The sequence below is a fragment of the Mus musculus genome, chromosome 1 (genome assembly GCF_000001635.26).
Source record: "Mus musculus strain C57BL/6J chromosome 1, GRCm38.p6 C57BL/6J".
In the NCBI taxonomy this organism is placed as follows: Eukaryota; Metazoa; Chordata; class Mammalia; order Rodentia; family Muridae; genus Mus; species Mus musculus.
Window position 1 is genome coordinate 185,288,396 of NC_000067.6, and position 21,216 is coordinate 185,309,611.

At 45.8% G+C, this 21,216-nt stretch overlaps 1 protein-coding gene across 1 annotated transcript in view; it reads right to left on the reverse strand.

The window, feature by feature from the left end:
• Iars2 (isoleucine-tRNA synthetase 2, mitochondrial) overlaps positions 1-21,216 on the reverse strand; it is a 42,778-nt gene that overhangs the window by 1,754 nt on the left and 19,808 nt on the right. The window contains exons 13-21 of the mRNA NM_198653.3: positions 14,904-15,006; positions 14,313-14,406; positions 9,078-9,186; positions 8,016-8,118; positions 7,160-7,285; positions 6,349-6,480; positions 2,924-3,030; positions 2,091-2,236; positions 958-1,148 (exon numbers count right to left, since the gene is read on the reverse strand). Of these exons, the coding sequence (NP_941055.1) occupies positions 958-1,148; positions 2,091-2,236; positions 2,924-3,030; positions 6,349-6,480; positions 7,160-7,285; positions 8,016-8,118; positions 9,078-9,186; positions 14,313-14,406; positions 14,904-15,006 (1,111 nt within the window). The remainder of the gene's footprint in view (positions 1-957; positions 1,149-2,090; positions 2,237-2,923; positions 3,031-6,348; positions 6,481-7,159; positions 7,286-8,015; positions 8,119-9,077; positions 9,187-14,312; positions 14,407-14,903; positions 15,007-21,216) is intronic.

Here is a 21,216-nt window from a genome sequence, read left to right on the forward strand (position 1 = left end):
TTTTTAGAGCCTCCTTTCCAATCATGATTCCTCTATTAGGAGTTAAGATACTGTTAAATAGGCGGCTGGAGAGATTGCTTGGCAGTTAAGAGCACTGACTGCTCTTCCAGAGATCCTGAGTTCAAATCCCAGTAACCACATGGTGGCTCACAACCACCTTTAATGGGATCCGATGCCCTCTTCTGGTGTGTCTGAAGACAGCTACAGTGTACTTATATGTAATAATCAATAAATAAATCTTTTTTTTAAAAGATTCTGTTAAATAAAGACCTGCTTTTAGTGTAGCACACAGGTAGCAATCAGTAGTACAATTTTTCCACAGTGTACAATGAGCCAGGCTATCTGATAAGCCCTTTGAGATTTTCCCATCATAATTTTAATCTTCCAGATAAGTTTGTGAATTTATATACATATTCCTTCAAAAAATTTATGAGACTAAGATCAATTTGGTTTCGACAAGTTCACTCACTTAGTAATAGGTAGTAACAAGTCTCCCATCTGACATCTAGTTAGGATTCCTAAGGAAGTCACATTTATGATGGCACACATAGTACACACACACACACACACACACATATATATACATACACATATACACACATATCTATATGTGTATATGTGTATATGTAGAATTAAAATATGAAAATTTTAGGAAAAGTGTTGGTTTTCTGTTGCTGGTTCTCATGAAATGAAAGAGAACTCATTTTTGGAACATGATCCAGATGAATAAATTTTCAAAATCCAGGCCTTCAATAAATAAAACTTCCATTATTTTTTTTTTTTTAATGTAGGCTCACACTTCTACACTGACCTAAACAGGCCCTGCATATGTCACAAATTCAAACAATTAGCAAGAGGATCAGTACTGCAAGACTGAAATCCTAGTTTCTAAATTAATCCAAGATCTTAAATCCACCACTAAACTTACTACACACAGCCTCCACCCACTCCACATACCTCCATGATCTCAAACAGCAGCCCTGGCTCGATCACTATGATGACCTCGTACTCAGCAGCATTTTTGCCAGGGATGCTGCCAAGAAAGGAGTCCCTCATGGCGCACGCACTTTCCACTGCCTCCTCCAGTCCTGGCTTCTTCCAAATAGAGCTTGTATTAATCCAGCCAGTGCGAAAAACACTCTTGGGTTCTTAAACAATAAGTGGGGACTGAGTTAGATACAGCTTAGGCAATGTATAAGCTCTAACCAACCACTAAGGAGAGACAGGGCTGTCATCTAGGATGTGAGGTTCAGTGAACCAGAACTTCTAATGTTCTCCCGAGCTGCAGATCCAAGGCTCCCTTTCCATCACACATTATAAACACATAAACATAAAAATCTCAAAGCAAAGCAGAACTATAAACATGGGATGTGTTCCATGAGGACACAACAGTTCCCCATGCCCGAGTTTCTAGTTTTCTATGAAAATAAAATCAGGAGAGGAAAAAAACTAACATAAAAGCATTTACTATAAAGCACTGTATTTTATTTGAATAAAGCTTAAAATACATTATGAAACATTATAAACACATTTTAAGATTTATTTTATGTATGTGAGTACACTGTATCTGTCTTCAGTACAGTACAAGAGTGCATCGGATCCCATTACAGATGGCTGTGAGCAACCATGTGGTTGTGGGGAATTGAACTCAGGACCTCTGGAAAGCAGTCAGTGACCTTAACTGCTGAGCCATCTCTCCAGCCCAAAGATTTTTTTTTTAGCTAATTTTTATTTTATGTTTATTAGTGTTTTGCATTCATAGATGTCTGTGTCTGACCCCTAGAACTGGAGCTACAGGCAGGTATGAGTTGCTATGTGGGTGCTCGGAATTGAACCTGGGTCCTCTGGACGAGCAGCCAGTGACTTAACTAAAGAGTCATCTCTCCAGACTCTTATAAACAATTTAAGCAAAAGTGATTTCTCAATATTGTCAAGGCTCCATACATTTCAGAAGGCACCAGATGCAGTCCTAACTCTGTATGAAGGCACAGAGCCTCATCACAGACACTGCCAGTGTCCATGTGTGAACTTGTAACAGCTCGGTCAACCCCTCGCGTGATCCCTCCCATGCAGAGAGCAGTTCTCCTTACCTGTAACATAGGGAATGTGCTGAAACACCTCTTCTGCCAAGTGAGGAAGAATGGGGGCAAAAGCACGGACCAACACATCCAAAATTTCTGCCAATGCTGTCTGACACGAGCGGCGCTTGGGATCCTTCTCGTTTTCGCAGTAGAGCCTGGAAGAAGAGCTTGCTCAGCAGTTGACATGCCGCTCTGGCCTTCGCACATCCATGCTGCCTTTGGACACTTTATCGTCTATCCTATTTTACTCTCTCAGGATGTATCTGGTTTCTCATATTTTGCCCAACTGTGGATGTTTAAGGTGGATGACAGTCTAGATCACTGACTTTGCATATAGTAAGGTAACTGACCACATCTGAGTGACTGCCATTCCCACTGGTGCCATGGGCGCACTGTGAAGGCCAGTGTCATTACAGATCTGCCCAGCTAGTCCTGGTCTGCCCTCAGGACAGCATGGTGGTCATCTACCAGCAGCTCTAGCTCATTGTAAAGAGGCACCAGGCACACGAGCAGCTCAGTTTTGATACAAAGTCTCACTGTGCAGCCCTAGCTGGCCTAGCATAGAATTCTTTGTAGACTAGGCTGGCTTTAAACTTAAAGATCCCCCTGCCTCTGCCTCATAAGTGCTGGGATTAGAAGGATGGGTATTATCATCTTCATTTTTCAGACAAACTGAGATTACCAGCTAAGTTACCCCGAACACGAAGCTAGTATGTGGCAGGCATAACTGATGTCAGGCTTGACTCCAGACCCCAGCTATAATTCTGCCCAGCTGCTCACCGTGGACACTGCAGACGGATACTCAGACATCCCTGTTGAGGGCTGTGCACAGTCACACTTACCTATCCTTGACTATGCTGAAGTAAAAGCTGGACAGTTCTCTGGTGTAGAAGGCTTTCAACAGCCTGACAACTTTCCCAAAGTCATACTGTTTGTATGAGTCAGTAATCTAGAGAGCAAAGACAGTGAACGTGAAGGCTGCAGCGAGCAACAAGCACAGCAGGACATCATGGCAAAGCAAGCTCCTCCCACCAGCAGCTCAGAGGAGTTGGCTCAGATGCCACACTTGCTGCACAGGCACAAGAACCAGTGTGGACCCCCAGAACTCGCATAAGTCCTGGGTAGCATAGGCCACTGTGGAGCAGTTATCTCTGAGGCAGGCTGGCTGCACAGGCCATCCTAGGGCTGAGCTCTGGGTTTCCTCCCCTTTAATAAAGCTTCCCCTGGAGTCCTGAGGGCTGTTTATTGCCTCGCTTTTCTTGTTACTTTTACACCTGTGCTATTACATTTATTTGGGGCACGGGGAGAAGGCATGTACCACAGATCACATGTGGAGGTCACAGGGACGATCAGTGTCCTGAGTCCTGGGGACTCAGCTCAGGTCACCAGGCAGCAGGCACCCGCACCCCATGGGCCATCCTACCTGCCTGTTTCATTGTCAGAGCCTGCCTCAAAGGATAAGGCGGAAGAATAATGTCAGCCTTGTGCTTCCGCATACACGTGCCGGTGCACACACACACTTGCACAAGCACACACACTCACACGCATACCACGTACACATACATGAAAAAGAAAAAAATGTTTCAAAGACAGAAGGCAAGTATGCACGAATGTCAGAGAACATCATCGTAGAGGCACAACTACTCAATGATCACTCCTCTCCTCTGGGAATGCCAGCAGAGCATGCTCCAAGGAAAGGCCCATGTTTATTTACCTGCTTGTTTTGTGTAAGAACACACATGCTCGTGTATGTGTAGGTGCACGTGTGTGGGTGCCAGAGGTCAAGCTCAAGCCAGGAACCATGTACCTTGCTTTTAAAATAGGCTTTCTCCCTGGTCTGGACCTCAAGTATGCTCCGCTGGCTGCTTGCTGTCTTGAACCCCCCAACACTGGAATCACAAGCTCATGCCACACCTTCACATTGACCTTCTCAACGTGATGTTGTCTAGAAATCACACTCAGGTGCTCCGGCATCTGTTCTCCCAGCCCCCCGTGTGCTTCAGTTTGTAAATCTGCAGTGCTGAAGAGAAGCTCAGGCCCTTCGTGCACGCTAGGCAAGCTCTCTTCCACGAGCTGCTCTCCTGCCTGAGTCCTAAGTGATGGACTCACACCACTTTTAACTTTTTAAGGTTTTTAGGCCATGTTTTTAATCCTAGTACTCAGGGGATGGTTGACCTTGACTGTGAACGGGAATTAGAGCCACCTAACACACATGTGGGCATGTCTGTGGCTGTGTTTCCAGACAGGTTTAACTGGAGGGAAAACTCACTCTGAATATGGGTGGCAGCGTGGTGGGCGGAGCCCTGGGCTGAATGAACAGGAGAAATGAGCAATCACATTATTCCCAGGCTTCCTGGCTGTAGACAGGTGGCACGTGACTGACCACCTCAAGTCCCTGCCAACCTGTCTTCTCAGCCTGCTGAGGTGGCAAAGCAGTTAAAGATACCTGCCAACAGGCCTGACAACCCAAATCTGCTCCCTGGGACTATCATGATCTTGGACAGCTGCATGTACAATGTGGCACAGCCCCCGCTATACCAAATAAACAGATGCAAAATGAACTCTTCCTTAAGTTGGGGTTGCCTAGTACTTGTCAGAAAGGAGACGTATGTGATCCCAGCAACTGTCCCCAGGATGGGCAGCTGCTGTGACAGAGCTGTTCTGGCTCACTGGCCTGTGGAAGGGTGTGAGAGGAATGCAGAAGAGCACAGAGTTGAGAGTGTGGGAAGCTTCAGGAGTACTCAGGGGCCTTGGGTGGGAGTCTGGAAGGGCAGAATGGCCAGAAACCTGAGGACAAAGAGAAGGACGCCTGGGCACTGGCTAGAGGTCACTCACGCCGTGTTCTGGCAGAGAACCCAGCTGCGCATTGCTCTTGTTTTAGTGACTTTTTCAAACTTGTTTTATTGTCTATATCGGTGTTTTGCCTGCATGTATGTCTGTGTACCACTTGTGTGCCTGGAGGCTGCAGAGGCCAGAAAAGGGAGTGGGACCCCTGGAAATGGAGCTACAGATGGTTATGAGCTAACACATGGGTGCTGGGAATCAAATCCAGGTTCTCTGGAAAGCAGCCAGTGCCCCTAACTGCTGAGCCATCTCTCCAGCCCATCCTGGTAACTTGAGTGAGGCTAAACTCAAAAGTAATGAAATAAGTTGTCTGCCAAAGAAAGCTTCAAGACAGCATAGTATCTGTGCTGTGCTGTGCACAGTTACTGTTTGCTGTTGTCAGTCACCTTACGACAGAGTGCACAGGTATACAGACGTGCAGTTGTCGAGGGGAGACACCTGAGCAAGCTCCACGATACAGGCTGGAACTGTTAGATCAGAGCCATGAAGGGAAGACAGGATCAATAAGAGAGGTGTCCGAGATCACAACCTAGCCACTGAAGAAGGCTCCAGCGTGAATGTGCAATGTCATTTGAAAGGAGAAAAGCTGAACGTAGAATCCTGCTGAAAGGTTCCCTGCTCAAAGGCAACTGTTTCTTAGATCCCACTAACAAATCACACAAAAGCAGCTACAGTTGTGGCAGATGAGGTCAGATGACACTTTGAATCGACAGCAGAACTTGGCAACTTCTTCATGGTGCTGGTTTCTTAGGCATAAAAACCACAAGAGTTACAGAGCCACGGAGGCTCCAGACAGAGGCCAGGCAATGTATGACAGGATCAGATGCCCACCAGACAGAGGCCAGGCAATGTATGACAGGACCAGATGCCCACCAGACAGAGGCCAGGCAATGTATGGCAGGATCAGATGCCCTCCAGGAGCTCGAGGGGCACAGCTGCCTGAACAGTACAGTTCCACTCTGACCTTGAGAGAGGAGCCTGCTGTGAGGGAGGGAAGCTGCTTGCTGTGGTGCTCACCAGAAGACAGCCTTAGAGGAAGGGAAGAGATGATGGAGTGGCTCAGAAGGTAGGCATGCCTGCTCTCAAGCCCAGCAACCTAAGTTAGATCCCTGCGACTCACAGGGTGGAAGGAGACCCAAGGCCCATCAGTAGTCCTCTGACCTTCACATATGAATTCCAGTGGCAAACACACACACACACACACACACACACAAACACACACATTAAATGTTGAAAAAAAAGCAAAAATCCAGCAAAGACATCAAAACACTTCATGTCATGGTCATCGTAAACTGTGTGAACGTAGTGGTGCACTTTCTGGGGTACAATAGGGATGATTTCTAGTGAGCGAGGTCTGTTCACTGGAAGTTATGGGAGAGGTGCTGATGTTGCTGTTTGCCAAAGCCTGCTACTGTGCACTGACCTTTGTCGCAAAATCCTGAATTAAGTGCAGCATATACTGGTCTATGACATACATATTCTTCACGGGAACAGAATCTGTCTCGGGGTTAAAACCGGTCAAATTTCCCAAGAGAAAGCGGAGTGTGTTTCTGAGCTGTTCAGCGCGAGAGGAAGCACACAGTTAAAGACAGATCACAAGGCTTCTCCATTCCACCACTTACTTCATAACTATTAATTATTTTTAAGTTCTGCTATTTTTTGGTAAGATTTTAAAATCCTATTATTCCTAAATAAGACTGCAAAGGCACAAAGAAACTCTCATTCTAATACCCAGTTTTATAAAGAAACAACCACTAACTCCCTTCCCTAGCCTGTTTTGCTCATGTGTTTATTCATACAGAGATGGCTATATGCTATTTCATCTGATTCACATATGAAAAAAAAGAAACGAATCTAGCTTGCAAAGTCACTGAGTACACGGAAAGTATATGTATAGCACAATATTATACCAGCTTATGGTGTAATCTATACACTAATCAAATATAAAAAGATATGAACTTTTTTTGTTTGCTTATTTTGTTTTTCAAGACAGGGTTTCTTTGTGTGCCATGGCTGTCCTGGTACTCTCTTTGTAGACCAGGCTGGCCTCAAACTCCCAGAGATCTGCCTACTTCTACCTCCCTAGTGCTGAGATTAAAGGCGTGCACTACTGTCTGGCTGACATGTACATTTCTTAGTGTTACTGTTTTGAACAAATTAACATGGACATTTAAAGACAGCCACATGTAGCTCGTTTTCACGCATGCTCATAAAGTTCCCTGAGCAGGTCTGACCTTGCTGATGTCATCTCTGGCAGCAGAGAGTACAGAGGGGCCAATGGTCACCTCCGTGAAGACATTGGACTCAGCTATCCACCAGCGCAGGATGTCAGCTCCGTAGGGAGGTTCTTTGCTGTGGTCCTTTTCATAGAAAAACAACATGTGAATAGAATAGCTTTCAATTTATTTCAATTAGAGAGGAACAAAGGCTTTACTAAAGTTCCCCTTCAGAAACTGGAGTCTGTGAACGCAGGCTGTGTGATACGCAACACTGCAACACCCACTGCAAAGTAGGCTACATCTGAAAACAGGTAGGCTAGCAAGACAGTCCTGTCTGAGACAGACGGGAGAGCCCAGGCGTGGCCCGGTGACTGTAAGATGGGAAAGCCACAGGAGCAAGGTAACACACATTATGGACGACCTCTCCTGAAGCACCTCCAATCTGTCCCCAATTTCCAGTCACCCCAGATCTGATGGCCATTCTGAATTTAAAGTGAGTATGTCCTAAGAGTGCAATTATATACACTCAGAATTCATAATCTCATTTTTTTCTCCTGTTTCCATTTAATTATAAATCTGTAGTTTAACATAATAAAACCGGATACCTTGAGACCTCCACACACATGTGTACACACAAGTTTATGTTTAAAACATTATAGTAACCCATCCACTATTCTTGGCCCTCAATTCCTGGGCTCAAGCAACCCTCATGTCTCCACCTCCCAGCGGCCGCCATCCCTAGCATATCCTGTCAGAGATGGTTCTAATCTTGTTAATCTTGTGTTTATTCACTCAGGTAACTACTAAAGACTTAGCTGCCAATTTTAGGACCTGACAACAAAATGAAAATGAGTTTTAGTCAAACACCTACTTTTCCTCCACTGATGATAGTGTCAGGATTAATGACATTCCCGAGGGACTTGGACATCTTTTCTCCTTTTTCTCCAAGTGTAAATCCATGAACCATCACTGTCCTAAGAAAGATGAGGACCAGCGTGAGATACCATTGTAATCACGGGGGATGTCTTGACAATGGGTGAACACTTCTTTTTCTCAGCATTCACATATCAAGGTGTTAAGCAGGGAGTCCTCCCCTTAAACACAGCAAAGCAGGGGTTCTCTTCTCTGTATATCAGAGCACTTCATGCCCCCTGATTACTAAAACCAACAAAATAAAGAGTAGCACAGACTGCCTTCTAAAACTAACTTCAAAGACAACTTAGGGAAAAAGCACTTTCTACCGTGGGTGGCTTTTAAAAGTGACACAGCACTGGGCAGTGAACTGTCTCGGGTGGAGCCGAGTGCAGCAGAGCAAACCCTCAGGCTACCGCTCACCATCTTCCTGTACTCCACAGGCTGCCTGTACTCTACCCCAGCAGGGTTTCAGTCCCGCAGTCCCTGTGGGTCCCCCCAGCAGGAGACACTGTCCTTCCTTGCACTCCTGGTGGATCGCCACACAGCTGAAGATGCTGCCTCACAAAGTTTGCCAGCGAACTCCATGAGTGCCACCTATCTTCCAGGAGGTGCAATCTGCCAAGTGACAGGCGCCACACACTGCTGTGTCTCTCCCCTTGTTCTTGTGTTGATTTTATTTGCTTTTTGCTGGTCTTTTGGGGACAGGGTCTGCACATGGCCCAGGCGGACCCAGGTCCTGAGCTCCTTCTATCTCTGCCTCCAGAGCGCTTGGATTTGCAGGATATGCCACCACAACTACACAAAAGGCAAACCAGTGTCACTCAGCCTTGCCGCACCCACAAAACGCACCTCTTCTGGACACATTGACTCTGTGGGTCTCTCCTCCCAGAGACAGGAAGAACAGTGCTCCAGCTTGCCCACAGCTGGCTTACACACTTATGTCCACAAGCGTGTGTGGCACACACGGTAGGCACTCAGAGGATCATCAGAGCGGGCTCACTTTGCGCAGAGTACTTACCTGAAAGGTGCTTTTGACCTGGTGGCCACACTTGTTAGTAAGGAAGACTGGAACCAGCCCCCGAGCTGGTCCTTTCCCTCCAGGTACAAGTCTGCCCTCTGCTGCGTGTCTGAAATATATTAACACAAATGAAGTTCACTAGAACAGAAAATAAAAGCCAGTGTGTGCCACAGTGTTAGGGTAACCAATGTGACCGGGTTCTAGTGCGACCATGTTCTGCTGCCTTCAAACCCATCTGATCACAATTGTCAGGTGGCACTGAGAGCTAGCAAGGTGTGGTGGGAAGCTGGTTAGCATGCGTGGAAGTCATGTGACAGGCAGGTATGAGCAACAGTCTGTGCAGTTTCATCCACCCAAGGCCCAGCATGACTCTCGTCTTTACTGTGCACGGTCACCATAGCCATGTGTGGCTGGCTGTGATGGCTCTGTCCCACACTGAGGTACTACTTCCCACACAGCACACTCCTTCTGAGACTGAGGACTGACTCTGTGCCACACCACAATGTGCCAGCCGAAAATGCTTCCTCCTGCTTTTCCAACAAGCAATGCTGCTCACCTATACTGTGTGAATGTATGAGAACAAAATGACTAAAACGTAATAGTGCCAGGAAACAGAATTAGAAAAAAATTCATTACAAAAGTTTATTTAAATTATACATCTTAGTCTGTAAGCATGAATATATACATTTGACTTTCAAACTGCCTAAACTGAAAGGTCCAAATGAGGAATCTATTTACCTGCTAGGACCCTCCCGCCACAACCCCCAAGTAAGGCCTTGGATCACACCCTTATTCCACATAAAGCCTGAAGTCCTTCCAGTGCATAGATAGCCGGCTGCAGAGGAGCTGCTGCCCCCAGCTCTCCTCAGAGCTCGCAGCTGGCCCGTGGTGGGATGTGAGGGCTGTGTGGCGGCGTGCTCCTGATTCCTCCCGACTCCCTCATCTCCTGCGTTCTTTCTTTCCTTGGCTTCCTGTGCACATGTCTGTCTGCACACAGCTCCTGTGCAGCCCCCTCTCCTGTTCCCTTCTGACTCTCGCTGTCCCTTCGGCAATGAGTCAAAAACTTAGCTAACTGGAAGCAAGAAATGTCTGCAGAGCAGGGAGGTAGGAAGGTACATCTGTGCAGAAGTTTGGGCACAGGAAAGCAGAGGGTCACGTGTGTGCTCTGACACCGCTAACCTCGTGACCACCGTCCTGGCTCTAGCTTGGCCTCTTGTGAGCACTGATGGGGTCAGGTTAAGTCCATGGTTTCCAAACTGGGTAGCGCAGGGCTGCCAAGCAGGCCAAAGAGAAGGCCCTGCTGGCAAAGAGGGAAATACAAGAACAGAAACAAACTACATTTGTGGTGGAATTTTGTCCTATGCAGCCCAGGCAATCCTCAAAGTCATGGTCCTCCTGCCTCGGCCTACCAGGTGCTGGGATTACAGGCACACACCACCAAGCTGGCTAAAGGTTCCCACTCTAATCTTAAGTAGTGTAGTTCTAAATAGAATTTAGAAAATAAAATAAAATTTAAAAAAATTTTCACCTCAAAAAAAAGAGTATGTTGAGAAATTCCAGGACTAAATGATCTCCCAGGCCTTTCTAGACCTGAACTGTAGCAGCCTGTGGTGGTCTGAGTAAGATCGGCCTCCACAGGCTCATAGATTTGAATGTCACCAGTGGAAGTCTGATAGGATTAGAAGGTGTGGCCATATTGGAGAAAGTGTATAGCTGGGGGGGGGAGGGATGTTAAGGGTCAAAAGCACAGGCCAGGCACAGATTCTCTCAGTCAATAATGAGGATGCAGTTCTCAGCTACTTCTCCAGTACCATGGCTGCCTGCGTGCTGATAATGGACCAAACTATAAGACAGCCCAGTTAAATGCTTTCTTCTCTTTCTTTTTTCTTTTTTTTTTAAAGGTTTATTTTATTATTTTATGTAAATACACTGTAGCTGTCTTCACACACTCCAGAAGAGGGAGTCAGATCTCATTACAGATGGTTGTGAGCCACCATGTGGTTGCTGGGATTTGAACTCTGGACCTTCGGAAGAGCAGTCGGGTGCTCTTACCCACTGAGCCATCTCACCAGCCCCCCTCTTTCTTTTTTCTTTTTTCCACTTTGTGCAGTAGTGCTTCTTTTTATTAGATATTTATTTACATTTCAAATGTTATCCCCTTTCCTCATTTTCCCTCCAAAAACCCTCCTATCCCCTCTCCCCTCCCCCGGCTCACTAAACCCACCCACTCCTACTTCCTTGTCCTGGCATTCCCCTATACTGGGGCATTGATCCTTCACAGGACAAAGGGCCTCTGCTCTTATTGATGTCCCACAAGGCCATCCTCTGCTACATATGTGGCTGGACCCATGAGTCCCGCCACGTGTACTCTTTGGTTGGTGGTTTAGTCCCTGGGAGCTCTGAGATATTGGGTGGTTCGTATTGTTGTTCCTCCTTTGGGGCTGCAAACCCCTTCAGTTCCTTGGGTCCTTTCTCTAGCTCCTTCATTGGGGACCCTGTGCTCAGTCCAATGGATGCCTGTGAGCATCCACTTCTATATTTGTCAGGCACTGGAAGAACCTCTCAGGAGACAGCTATATCAGGCTTCTGTCAGCAAGCTCTTGTTGGTATCTACAATAGTGTCTGAGTTTGATGGTTGTATATGGGATGGATCCCCAGGTGGGACAGTCATTGGATGGCATTTCCTTCAGTCTCTGCTCCACACTTTGTCTCTGTAACTCCTCCCATGGGTATTTTGTTCCCCCTTCTAAGAAGGACCAAAGCATCCACACTTTGGTCTTCCTTCTTCTTGAGCTTCATGTGGTCTATGAATTGTATCTTGGGTTTTCCAAACTTCTGGGCTAATATCCACTTATCAGTGAGTGCATACCATGTGTGACCTTTTGTGATTGGGTTACCTCACTCAGTATGATATTTTCTAGTTCTATCCATTTGTTTAAGACTTTCATGAATTGTTTTTAATAGCTGAGTAGTACTCCATCGTATAAATGTACCACATTTTCTGAATCCATTCCTCTGTTGAGGGACATCTGGGTTCTTTCCAGCTTCTGGCTATTATAAATAAGGCTGCTATGAACATAGTGGAGCATGTGTCCTTATTATATGTTGGAGCATCTTCTGGGTATATGCCCAGCAGATGTATAGCTGGGTCCTCAGGTAGTACTCCGATTTTCTGAGGAACCGTCAGACTGATTTCCAGAGTGATTGTATGCATGATACTGGTACAGTGACAGGCAGGTAGAGCAATGGAATAGAATTCAAGAACACAGAAATGAACCCACACACCTATGGTCACTTGATCTTTGACAAAGGAGCTAAAACCCAGTGGAAAAAAAGACAGCAATTTCAACAAATCAGGTGCTGGTACAACTGGCAGTTATTGTGTAGAAGAATGCAAATTAATCCATTCTTATCTCCTTGTACAAAGCTCAAGTCCAAGTAGATCAAGGACTTCCACATAAAACCAGATACACTGAAACTAACAGAAAAGAAAGTGCAGAAGAGTCTCCAGGACATGGGCACAGGGGAAAAGTTTCCTGAACAGGACACCAATAGCTTATGCTCTAAGATCAAGAATTGACAAATGGGACCTCATAAAATTGCAAAGCTTCTGTAAGGCAAAGGACACTGCCAATAGGACAAAACAACAAACAGATTGGGAAAGTATCTTTACCTACATCCGATAGAGGGCTAATATCTGATATTTACAAAGAACTCAAGAAGTTAGACTCCAGAGAACCAAATAACCCTATTAAAAAATGGGGAAGAGAGCTAAACAGAGAATTCTCAACAGAGGAATATCAAATGGCTGAGAAGCACCTGAGGAAATGTTCAACATCCTTAGTCATCAGGGAAATGCAAATCAAAACAACCCTGACATTCCACCTCAGACCAGTCAGAATGGCTAAGATCAAAACCTCAGGTGACAGCAGGATGCTTGGGAAGATGTGGAGAGAGAGGAACCATCCTCCAAATGCTTTCTTTTCTATGGCTGCCATGGTCATAGCATTTCTTCACAACAGAAACCCTAACTAAGACACAGACTGTTTGTTCCAAAAAAACCAAAAAACAACCTGTGGGGAACAAGCAAAAGAAACTTGTCCTAAGTGCTGCCATTTTGTTTCCAGACTCCGTTTTAATCATGGGGGAACTAAGTTCTAGATCCCAGGCCCTAGCACCAGCTTCTGATAGCCATCTTTTACTCCCCAAAACACAATGACTACTCCCAACCACAAAAGAACAAATGGTTTCCGACTGGATGGTAAATCTACATTCCATACCAATTGATGTACATCAGCCTCATGAGAAAAGCCCCTGTCCCTAAATCCTGATTGGTAAAAAAAATGTAAGTGTAATCTGGTACAAATGCTTGTGGTTTTCAAGTTTAAAGCTCCGAACATTGTGGCTCAAGGCTGCAGTGCGGCTTCCAAGCTTGTTCTGGACCTGACTGATCAGTACTGGCTTGATTATAATAAAGTTCTGTCATCTGCATTGTCCTGGTGTTTGCATTGTGTTGGGTCTAAGTGGACCCCATAACCAAACCATAGTCCCACACAGGTTCTGGCTGAAGATCTACGTTAACAGCTCTGTATTTTCAGAACTATTACTGTTATTGTGCATGTGCCCCTCATAGGACAAGTCTCCCAAGATAGCACTCCTGCCTCTGTCTGAGCTCCAGGAAATCCAGCTAAGGCAACCAGGCTTGTGTGGCAAGCACCTCTACCCACTAAGCCATCTTGCCAGCCCTCAGGACGTAACTGGCTTATAATCTAATGCCAGAGGTTAGCTGAAAGAGCAGCTAGCTACATGACTCAATGGTTAGCACTCTTGCTACTTTCCCTGTTGACCAGGACCCAGTTCCCAACACCTATAACAGATAGCTAAGAAATGCCTGTCATTCCAGCTCCAGGGGACTCAATACCCTCTCACCTGCCATGGGCACTTACACTCACATGCACATACCAACATACAGATAGATACATACAAACACACAGAAAAACAATTAAAATGTATCTTTAAAAAATAAAAATAAAAAAAGGAAATTGAGCTGGGTTTGGTGGTGCATGCATTTAATCCCTGCACCCAGCAGTCAGGAGGCAGGAGGCAGGCAGATCTCTGAATTCAAAGCCAGCCTGGCCTACAAAGTGAGTTCCAGGGTAGTCAGGGCTGTTACACAGGGACCCTAACTTGAAAAACAAACAAAATGAAAAGAAAAGAGAAAGAAAAAATAATTACCTTGAAGAACACAAGACCATGAAGTTCCACTGTCAAACCAGATGTCCAAAATGTCCTGCCCTGGCGCGTATTCCAAAGCCCCAGGGCCACCAGCCTGAGAAGAAGGCAGAAGAGAGCTGACCTACAGAGGCTGTGCATACCACACACAGTAAATGTTCCACAAGTTTAAAGGAAGTGAAATACAGTCATTACATCCACATTTAAAAAATAAACACTAAAATGCACTTCACAGTTGAGCCCAGCCCCCGGCAGCATGTGTAGACATGGCCACTGGTGTAGCAACAATCACATTTTCCTCTTCAGTAAGATGGCGGCAGAGAACACCATCAGGGATCGCTGTGTCAGACCCACACAGCCCTGTTGTGCCAACAAGAGGGACTTTTCTCGTGGTACCATCTGCTTAGTCCCCTAGGACAGCCGGAATAGCGCTGGTGGGTGGGGTTACAAATGCCCCACCTTCCACTGCTATGCTACAGAGGATGTTTTGACTGCAAGAAAAAATGTTCACTTCCAAACTGCATCTGCCTCTAATTCTCCCAGTTCCATTGCTTCAAAAAGTCACCTTTACCTCCCAGAGTGGCCCACACTGACCTGAGCTAGGACTTCTGCCGGGAGAAGCTGCTCAGCAGGGAGGGTCCACCACACATCACTGCCGTGCTGCTCGACGAGTTTAATAATATGCTCAGTGGTTTGGCTGTGGGGAAACAGGCAGGATCAGCAATGCATCCCTGTGACAAACATTCGTCAGTTATTGTTTCTCCAACTTCTCAAACCTTAAATGGCTTACTGGATGTTGGGAGCCGCCCTCACATTTGCCATTATAAGATGGCGCTGACAGCTGTGTTCTAAGTGGTAAACATAATCTGCACACGTGCAGGGGCAGTTTTCCCGCCATGTGTTCTGCCTTTCCCGTGATGACAACTGGGCCGATGGGCTGCAGCCAATCAGGGAGTAATACGTCCTAGGCGGAGGATAATTCTCCTTAAAAGGGACGGGGTTTTGCCATTCTTTTTCTCTCTCTTGCTTTCTTGTTCTTGTTCTTGTGCTTTTTCTCTCTCTTGTTCTTGCTTTTTCTCTCTCTTGTTCTTGTGTTTTTTCTCTCTCTTGTTCTTGCTTTTTCTCTCTCTTGCTTTCTTGTTCTTTTTCTTTCTCTCTCTTCCTCTGGCTCTCTCTAGCTCTCTGGCTCCTGAAGATGTGAGCAATAAAGCTTTTGCCGCAGAAGATTCCGGTTTGTTGCGTTCTTCCTGGCCGGTCACGCGAACGCGCGTAAGAGTTGATGCCGAAACCCGGGACAAGAAAACCCGGGACGAGAAGACCTGGGACGAGAAAACCCGGGACAAGAAAAACCCGGGACGGTTACCATCACTGGCGCAAGGAAGATCCCTCATTCCGGAACCAGAACTGCGGGTCATGGTAATGAATTGTTCCCGTAAAACAGACTGTTGAGAAGGATTCAACTGCGTGAATTCAGAACTCTTCAGCTGGGGAATGGTGGTAATGAAGTGTTCCCGTAAAACAGACTGTTGAGAAGGATTCAACTGCGTGAATTCAGAACTCTTCAGCTGGGGAACGGTGGTAATGAAGTGTTCCCGTAAAACAGACTGTTGAGAAGGATTCAACTGCGTGAATTCAGAACTCTTCAGCTGGGGAATGGTGGTAATAAAGTGTTCCTGTAACACAGACTGTTGAGAAGGATTCAACTGCGTGAATTCAGAACTCTTCAGCTGGGGAACAGGGTACCCGTAAGTATAGCTTTACAAGGTAAGTCTGGCCTTGAACTTTCTAACGAAATTCAAGACAGTCTATCAGAAGTAAAGTGGGAAATAGCTTTACAAGGTAAGTCTGGTCTTGAACTTTCTAAAGAAATTCAAGACAGTCTATCAGAAGTAAAGTGGGAAATAGCTTTACAAGGTATGTTTGGCCTTGAACTTTCTCTAGTGTTAGGAGCCTTTTTGTTCCTTTTCACATGTTATCAAGCGGTTAAGGCAGGGCTGAAAATTCTGGATGAAATTCAGGGCAATCTATCAGAAGTAAAGCGGGGAGAGAGAGTAGGAGCAAAGAGGAAATATGGCGCACAAAATAAGTATACAGGCCTTTCCACGGGTCTTGAACCTGAGGAAAAGTTTAGGTCAGGTAAGAATACCTGGGGAGAGATTAGAAGGAAGGAGAAGGAAAAAGAAAAGAAAAAAGATCAATCAGCGGAGGTTTCTAGGAGAAGGAGCCTATACTCATCACTAGGTGAGCTCAAGGAGCCAGTTCTTAATAGTTCTGAATCAGATGAAAAGGCTATTAGGGCCTGGAAGGCGCTCTCCCGAGCAGGTGAAGCCACTGGACAACTAACAAAGATCGTCCAGGGACCTCAGGAGTCCTTCTCAGATTTTGTGGCCAGAATGACAGAGGCAGCAGAGCGTATTTTTGGAGATTCGGAGCAAGCCGCACCTCTGGTAGAATAGCTTATTTATGAGCAAGCCACGCAGGAATGCAGAGCGGCCATAGCCCCAAGAAAGAACAAAGGTTTACAAGACTGGCTCAAGGTTTGTCAGGAGCTTGGGGGAACTCTCATTATGCGTTACTTCCATTCAGTATGAGAAATTTACTAGGGCAGCTAATTTGTTAAAAAGTCTTTCTCAGTATATGTTACAGAATTGGACAGCTGAATTTGAACAGACCCTTCGGGAATTGAGACTTGCCATCATTCAGGTCAACTCCACGCGCTTGGACCTGTCCCTGATCAAAGGATTACTCAATTGGATCTCCTCAGCATTTTCCTTCTTTAAAGAATGGGTATGGGTGGGATTATTTGGAGATACACTTTGCTGTGGATTAGTGTTGCTTCTCTGGTTGGTCTGTAAGCTTAAGGGCCAAAACTAGGAGAGACAAGGTGGTTATTGCCCAGGCACTTGCAGCTCTAGAACATGGTGCTTCCCCTGATATATCTATGCTTAAGCAATAGGTCGCTGGCCATTCAGCTCTTGCACCCCACGAGGCTAGTCTCATTGCACGGGATAGAGTGAGTGTGCTTCAGCAGACCGAGAGAGTTGCACGGCTAAGCACTGCAGTAGAAGGGCTCTGCGGCACATATGAGCCTATTCTAGGGAGACATGTCATCTTTCATGAAGGTTCAGTGTCCTAGTTCCCTTCCCCCAGGAAAAACGACACGGGAGCAGGTCAGGGTTGCTCTGGGTAAAAGCCTGTGAGCCTAAGAGCTAATCCTGTACATGGCTCCTTTACCTGCACACTGGGGATTTGACCTCTATCTCCACTTTCATTAATATGGGTGGCCTATTGCTCTTATTTTCTTATTAAAAGAAAAGGGGGAGATGTTGGGAGCCGCCCTCACATTTGCCATTATAAGATGGCGCTGACAGCTGTGTTCTAAGTGGTAAACATAATCTGCACACGTGCAGGGGCAGTTTTCCCGCCATGTGTTCTGCCTTTCCCGTGATGACAACTGGGCCGATGGGCTGCAGCCAATCAGGGAGTAATACGTCCTAGGCGGAGGATAATTCTCCTTAAAAGGGACGGGGTTTTGCCATTCTTTTTCTCTCTCTTGCTTTCTTGTTCTTGTTCTTGTGCTTTTTCTCTCTCTTGTTCTTGCTTTTTCTCTCTCTTGTTCTTGTGTTTTTTCTCTCTCTTGTTCTTGCTTTTTCTCTCTCTTGCTTTCTTGTTCTTTTTCTTTCTCTCTCTTCCTCTGGCTCTCTCTGGCTCTCTGGCTCCTGAAGATGTAAGCAATAAAGCTTTTGCCGCAGAAGATTCCGGTTTGTTGCGTTCTTCCTGGCCGGTCGCGTGAACGCGGGTAAGAACTGGACTGGTCCCATCATTTGTAATTTGGGTACAAGCAAGACCATTGTGATCATGCATGTCCCTAAACAGGAAAACAGCGCTCTCCTCACCTCCCATGTCGTCCATACGGTTCCTATCCAGGAACTCTGTCCTCATTTCCTGCCAGATCAAGCTGACACATCCTGTCAGTTCTACCTGACTATCTCAGTCTACCTCACTGCCTCAGCACCAGCTACAGAGCCAACACCCCGGCCCCTCGCTCTCACTGAGAAGACCCGCCCCCTCGCTCTCTCACAGAGAAGCTGACCACCACCACCCCCTCCCTCTCTCACAGAGAAGCTGACCACCACTCCAGCAGAAGCATTCCTGTAACTGCTGTCCTTCAACATCCCTCTCAGAACCTTTCAAGGCCCCATGGCCTCTGCCCATGACTTCGTCCATCCCCTGGCACAAGCAGCCTGGAGATCACCGCCCTCCTGTCCAGTGCTGCGCAGTAGCAACACTCGTCCTACCGCTCACACCAGGGCCTCTTGGAGTTGTTTTCTGTTTAGCGCACACAACAGGCAGCAGCTCAGACCCCACAGCTTTGGGTGTGACAAGCGATAACCTAGTTACTGACTCAGCAAGGGACCCAGGCAAGGCCCTGGGCCTCTGCACTTCTGGATTCTCATGTGTAAACCGCCACCAGCAGCCGCAGCCGCAGCCGCAGCAGCACGTCACCAAGAGACCTAGTAAACAAAGTCCCCACAGCAGCACTTGACATTTTAACATATAATAATTATATACGTGAGAACTCACGCTGGACACTAATGGTACATTAATCCAACCCTAGGGAGGCAGAGGCAGGTGGATCTTTGTGAGTTCCAGACCAGCCTGGTCTACACAGAGAAACCCTGACTCTGAAAACCAAAAGAATGCCGACTGAGTCTTTGAGATAACTTTGAGATAATGGTTCTGTGTTGATTACTAAGTCATACACCTACATTAGGGTTTAGGATTTATTTCTACTTATATATTCATGAGTTTGTGTATGTTTGTCTTCTACTACATTTGTGTTTATTCTTGGAGGCTGGCTGCCACTGGGGCCCCTGGAAGTGGAGTTGCAAGCAGTTGAGAGCTGCCTGATGTAGGTGCTGTGAATCAAACTCTAATCCTTTGAAAGAGCAGCACTCTCAGTGAGCGAGCTCTGATCAGCTTCCATGATTATTACTTAAAGATGAAAATACACAGTGAGCCCTATCTCTGAAACAGCTGCCTGTCTCCACTCCATAACCAGTGCAAGCCAGTGCAGATCCACCAGCGTTACTGGGAACGGACAGGACAGTGACCATGGCAAAGCCGAGGTCCAGATCTGCACCAGCAGATATTATATTAACCACACTGTTATCTCAGTCTTCCAGCTCTGGTAGGCCACGGGTCAATAAAGCTGTTTGTAAAATCTGCAAAGGGATGCAAATCAAGTAGGTGATATAAATTATGATGACTCTGTGACCTGAAACGGGAGACGCCTCACTAAAGACTAAGGTGGGGATTGGAGAGATGGTTCAGTGATTAAGAGTGCAGAGGAGCCAGGCTCAGTTCTGAGTACAAGGCAGTTGGTTCACAACCAAATTCCAGTTCTAGGAGATGCAATGCCCTCTTCTGTGGGCGCCAGGTCTGCCTGTGACACACATGGATACATGCACACACATAAAGCAAAGTAAACCTTACAAAGGGAGGGAGAAGCGAAGGCATAATGGCACACACCTTTATTCCAGGACTAAGGAGGCAAATGGAGGCAGAGCTCTGTGAATTCAAGGACAGCCTGGTCTACACAGTGAGGCTGGCTCCAAAAATATATATATTAAAGTGATACTTTATAAAAGATTGACTAAACATATAATGCTACCAAAATGTCCAAGAATTTACATATATCATGATTATAAAAATATAAAATTGGCCCAAGTTCCAACTGCTAGGACATTCACTTTAGGTGGACTTTAACGGTGAAGATAAGCTTTCCCTAGGTGACCATAAAAACTTTACGCAATAGGTAACCAGTTGTAAGACAATAATTCTTGGTTATACATTAGTTTTTATATAGTGTGCACAGAACACTTTATCAGTTAAGAAAATATGAACATGAGGTAATAGAAAAATCTGAAGAAACCTAATGTCCCAAAGAACAAAAACAGAAATACCAGCAGAGTACATTCAAATGTACACATTATAGACAGCAGATATGCTGTTCACACCAGTTATGCACTTTCCCTTAAAAAAAGAACTCTCAGGAGATAAACATCACCAGCCTTTCATGTTCCCGATAGCCTGACAAATTCAGGCAAGCAGTGAAAAGTTTTCAATGTGATTGGAATAAACAGGCGTACATCATGCAGAAGTGAAAGTAAGCTGTTTGCATTTCACAGTAGCATCATCAATAAGTGACCAGCACGGCACACTCAGAAGTTCTGGGACAGGGACTCTCAGCACCTGGCTGAGTCTAAATAAATGACCAGTCTAGAACCAGGTCTTAGAGGCCACCCTCTCAGGCAAGAGCTGTTTTCACTGCTGTGTGCCTTCTCTGTCACATACACCCTGGGTGAACTTACACCCTCTTCTCGAGAGCTGCTGAGCCTGGCAACAAGCTCTGACTGTACAGGCAAAGGACAGGCTGGGAACCAAGGTTGGAGGCGGGGGAGAAGGGCGTCTCAGGAGATTAGTGTGTTGACAGAGCAGGCCCAGGGCTCAAAGAACACACTCTAGCTGGCTTACTGGCTAATAGCAAGAGGAAGATATGGTATTTTAGAAAAGGTATAAAAAGATTATGAACATTTTTACATTTTTAAGTCTTAATAACTAAAGAAAAGTGAGAAGTCTCACATGACGTATTCCACACCCATCCCATAACAAGTTCAACTTCAATTATTTCCTTATCTTTAAATAAATATCAGATAAGTCAACAATACTTTAAAATGATAACTTAGGTGTTTATTTAGCTACATGACAGTAAGCTAAGTCTATAAATCACAGAAACATGCTTGGTTTTAAATATCTATATGCTATTAAGTCAACTATGAAACCCTGAGGTTAAACACCTTAGCCTCTGAATAAAGTTCCCTTTAACTGCAATATTCCCTTATAA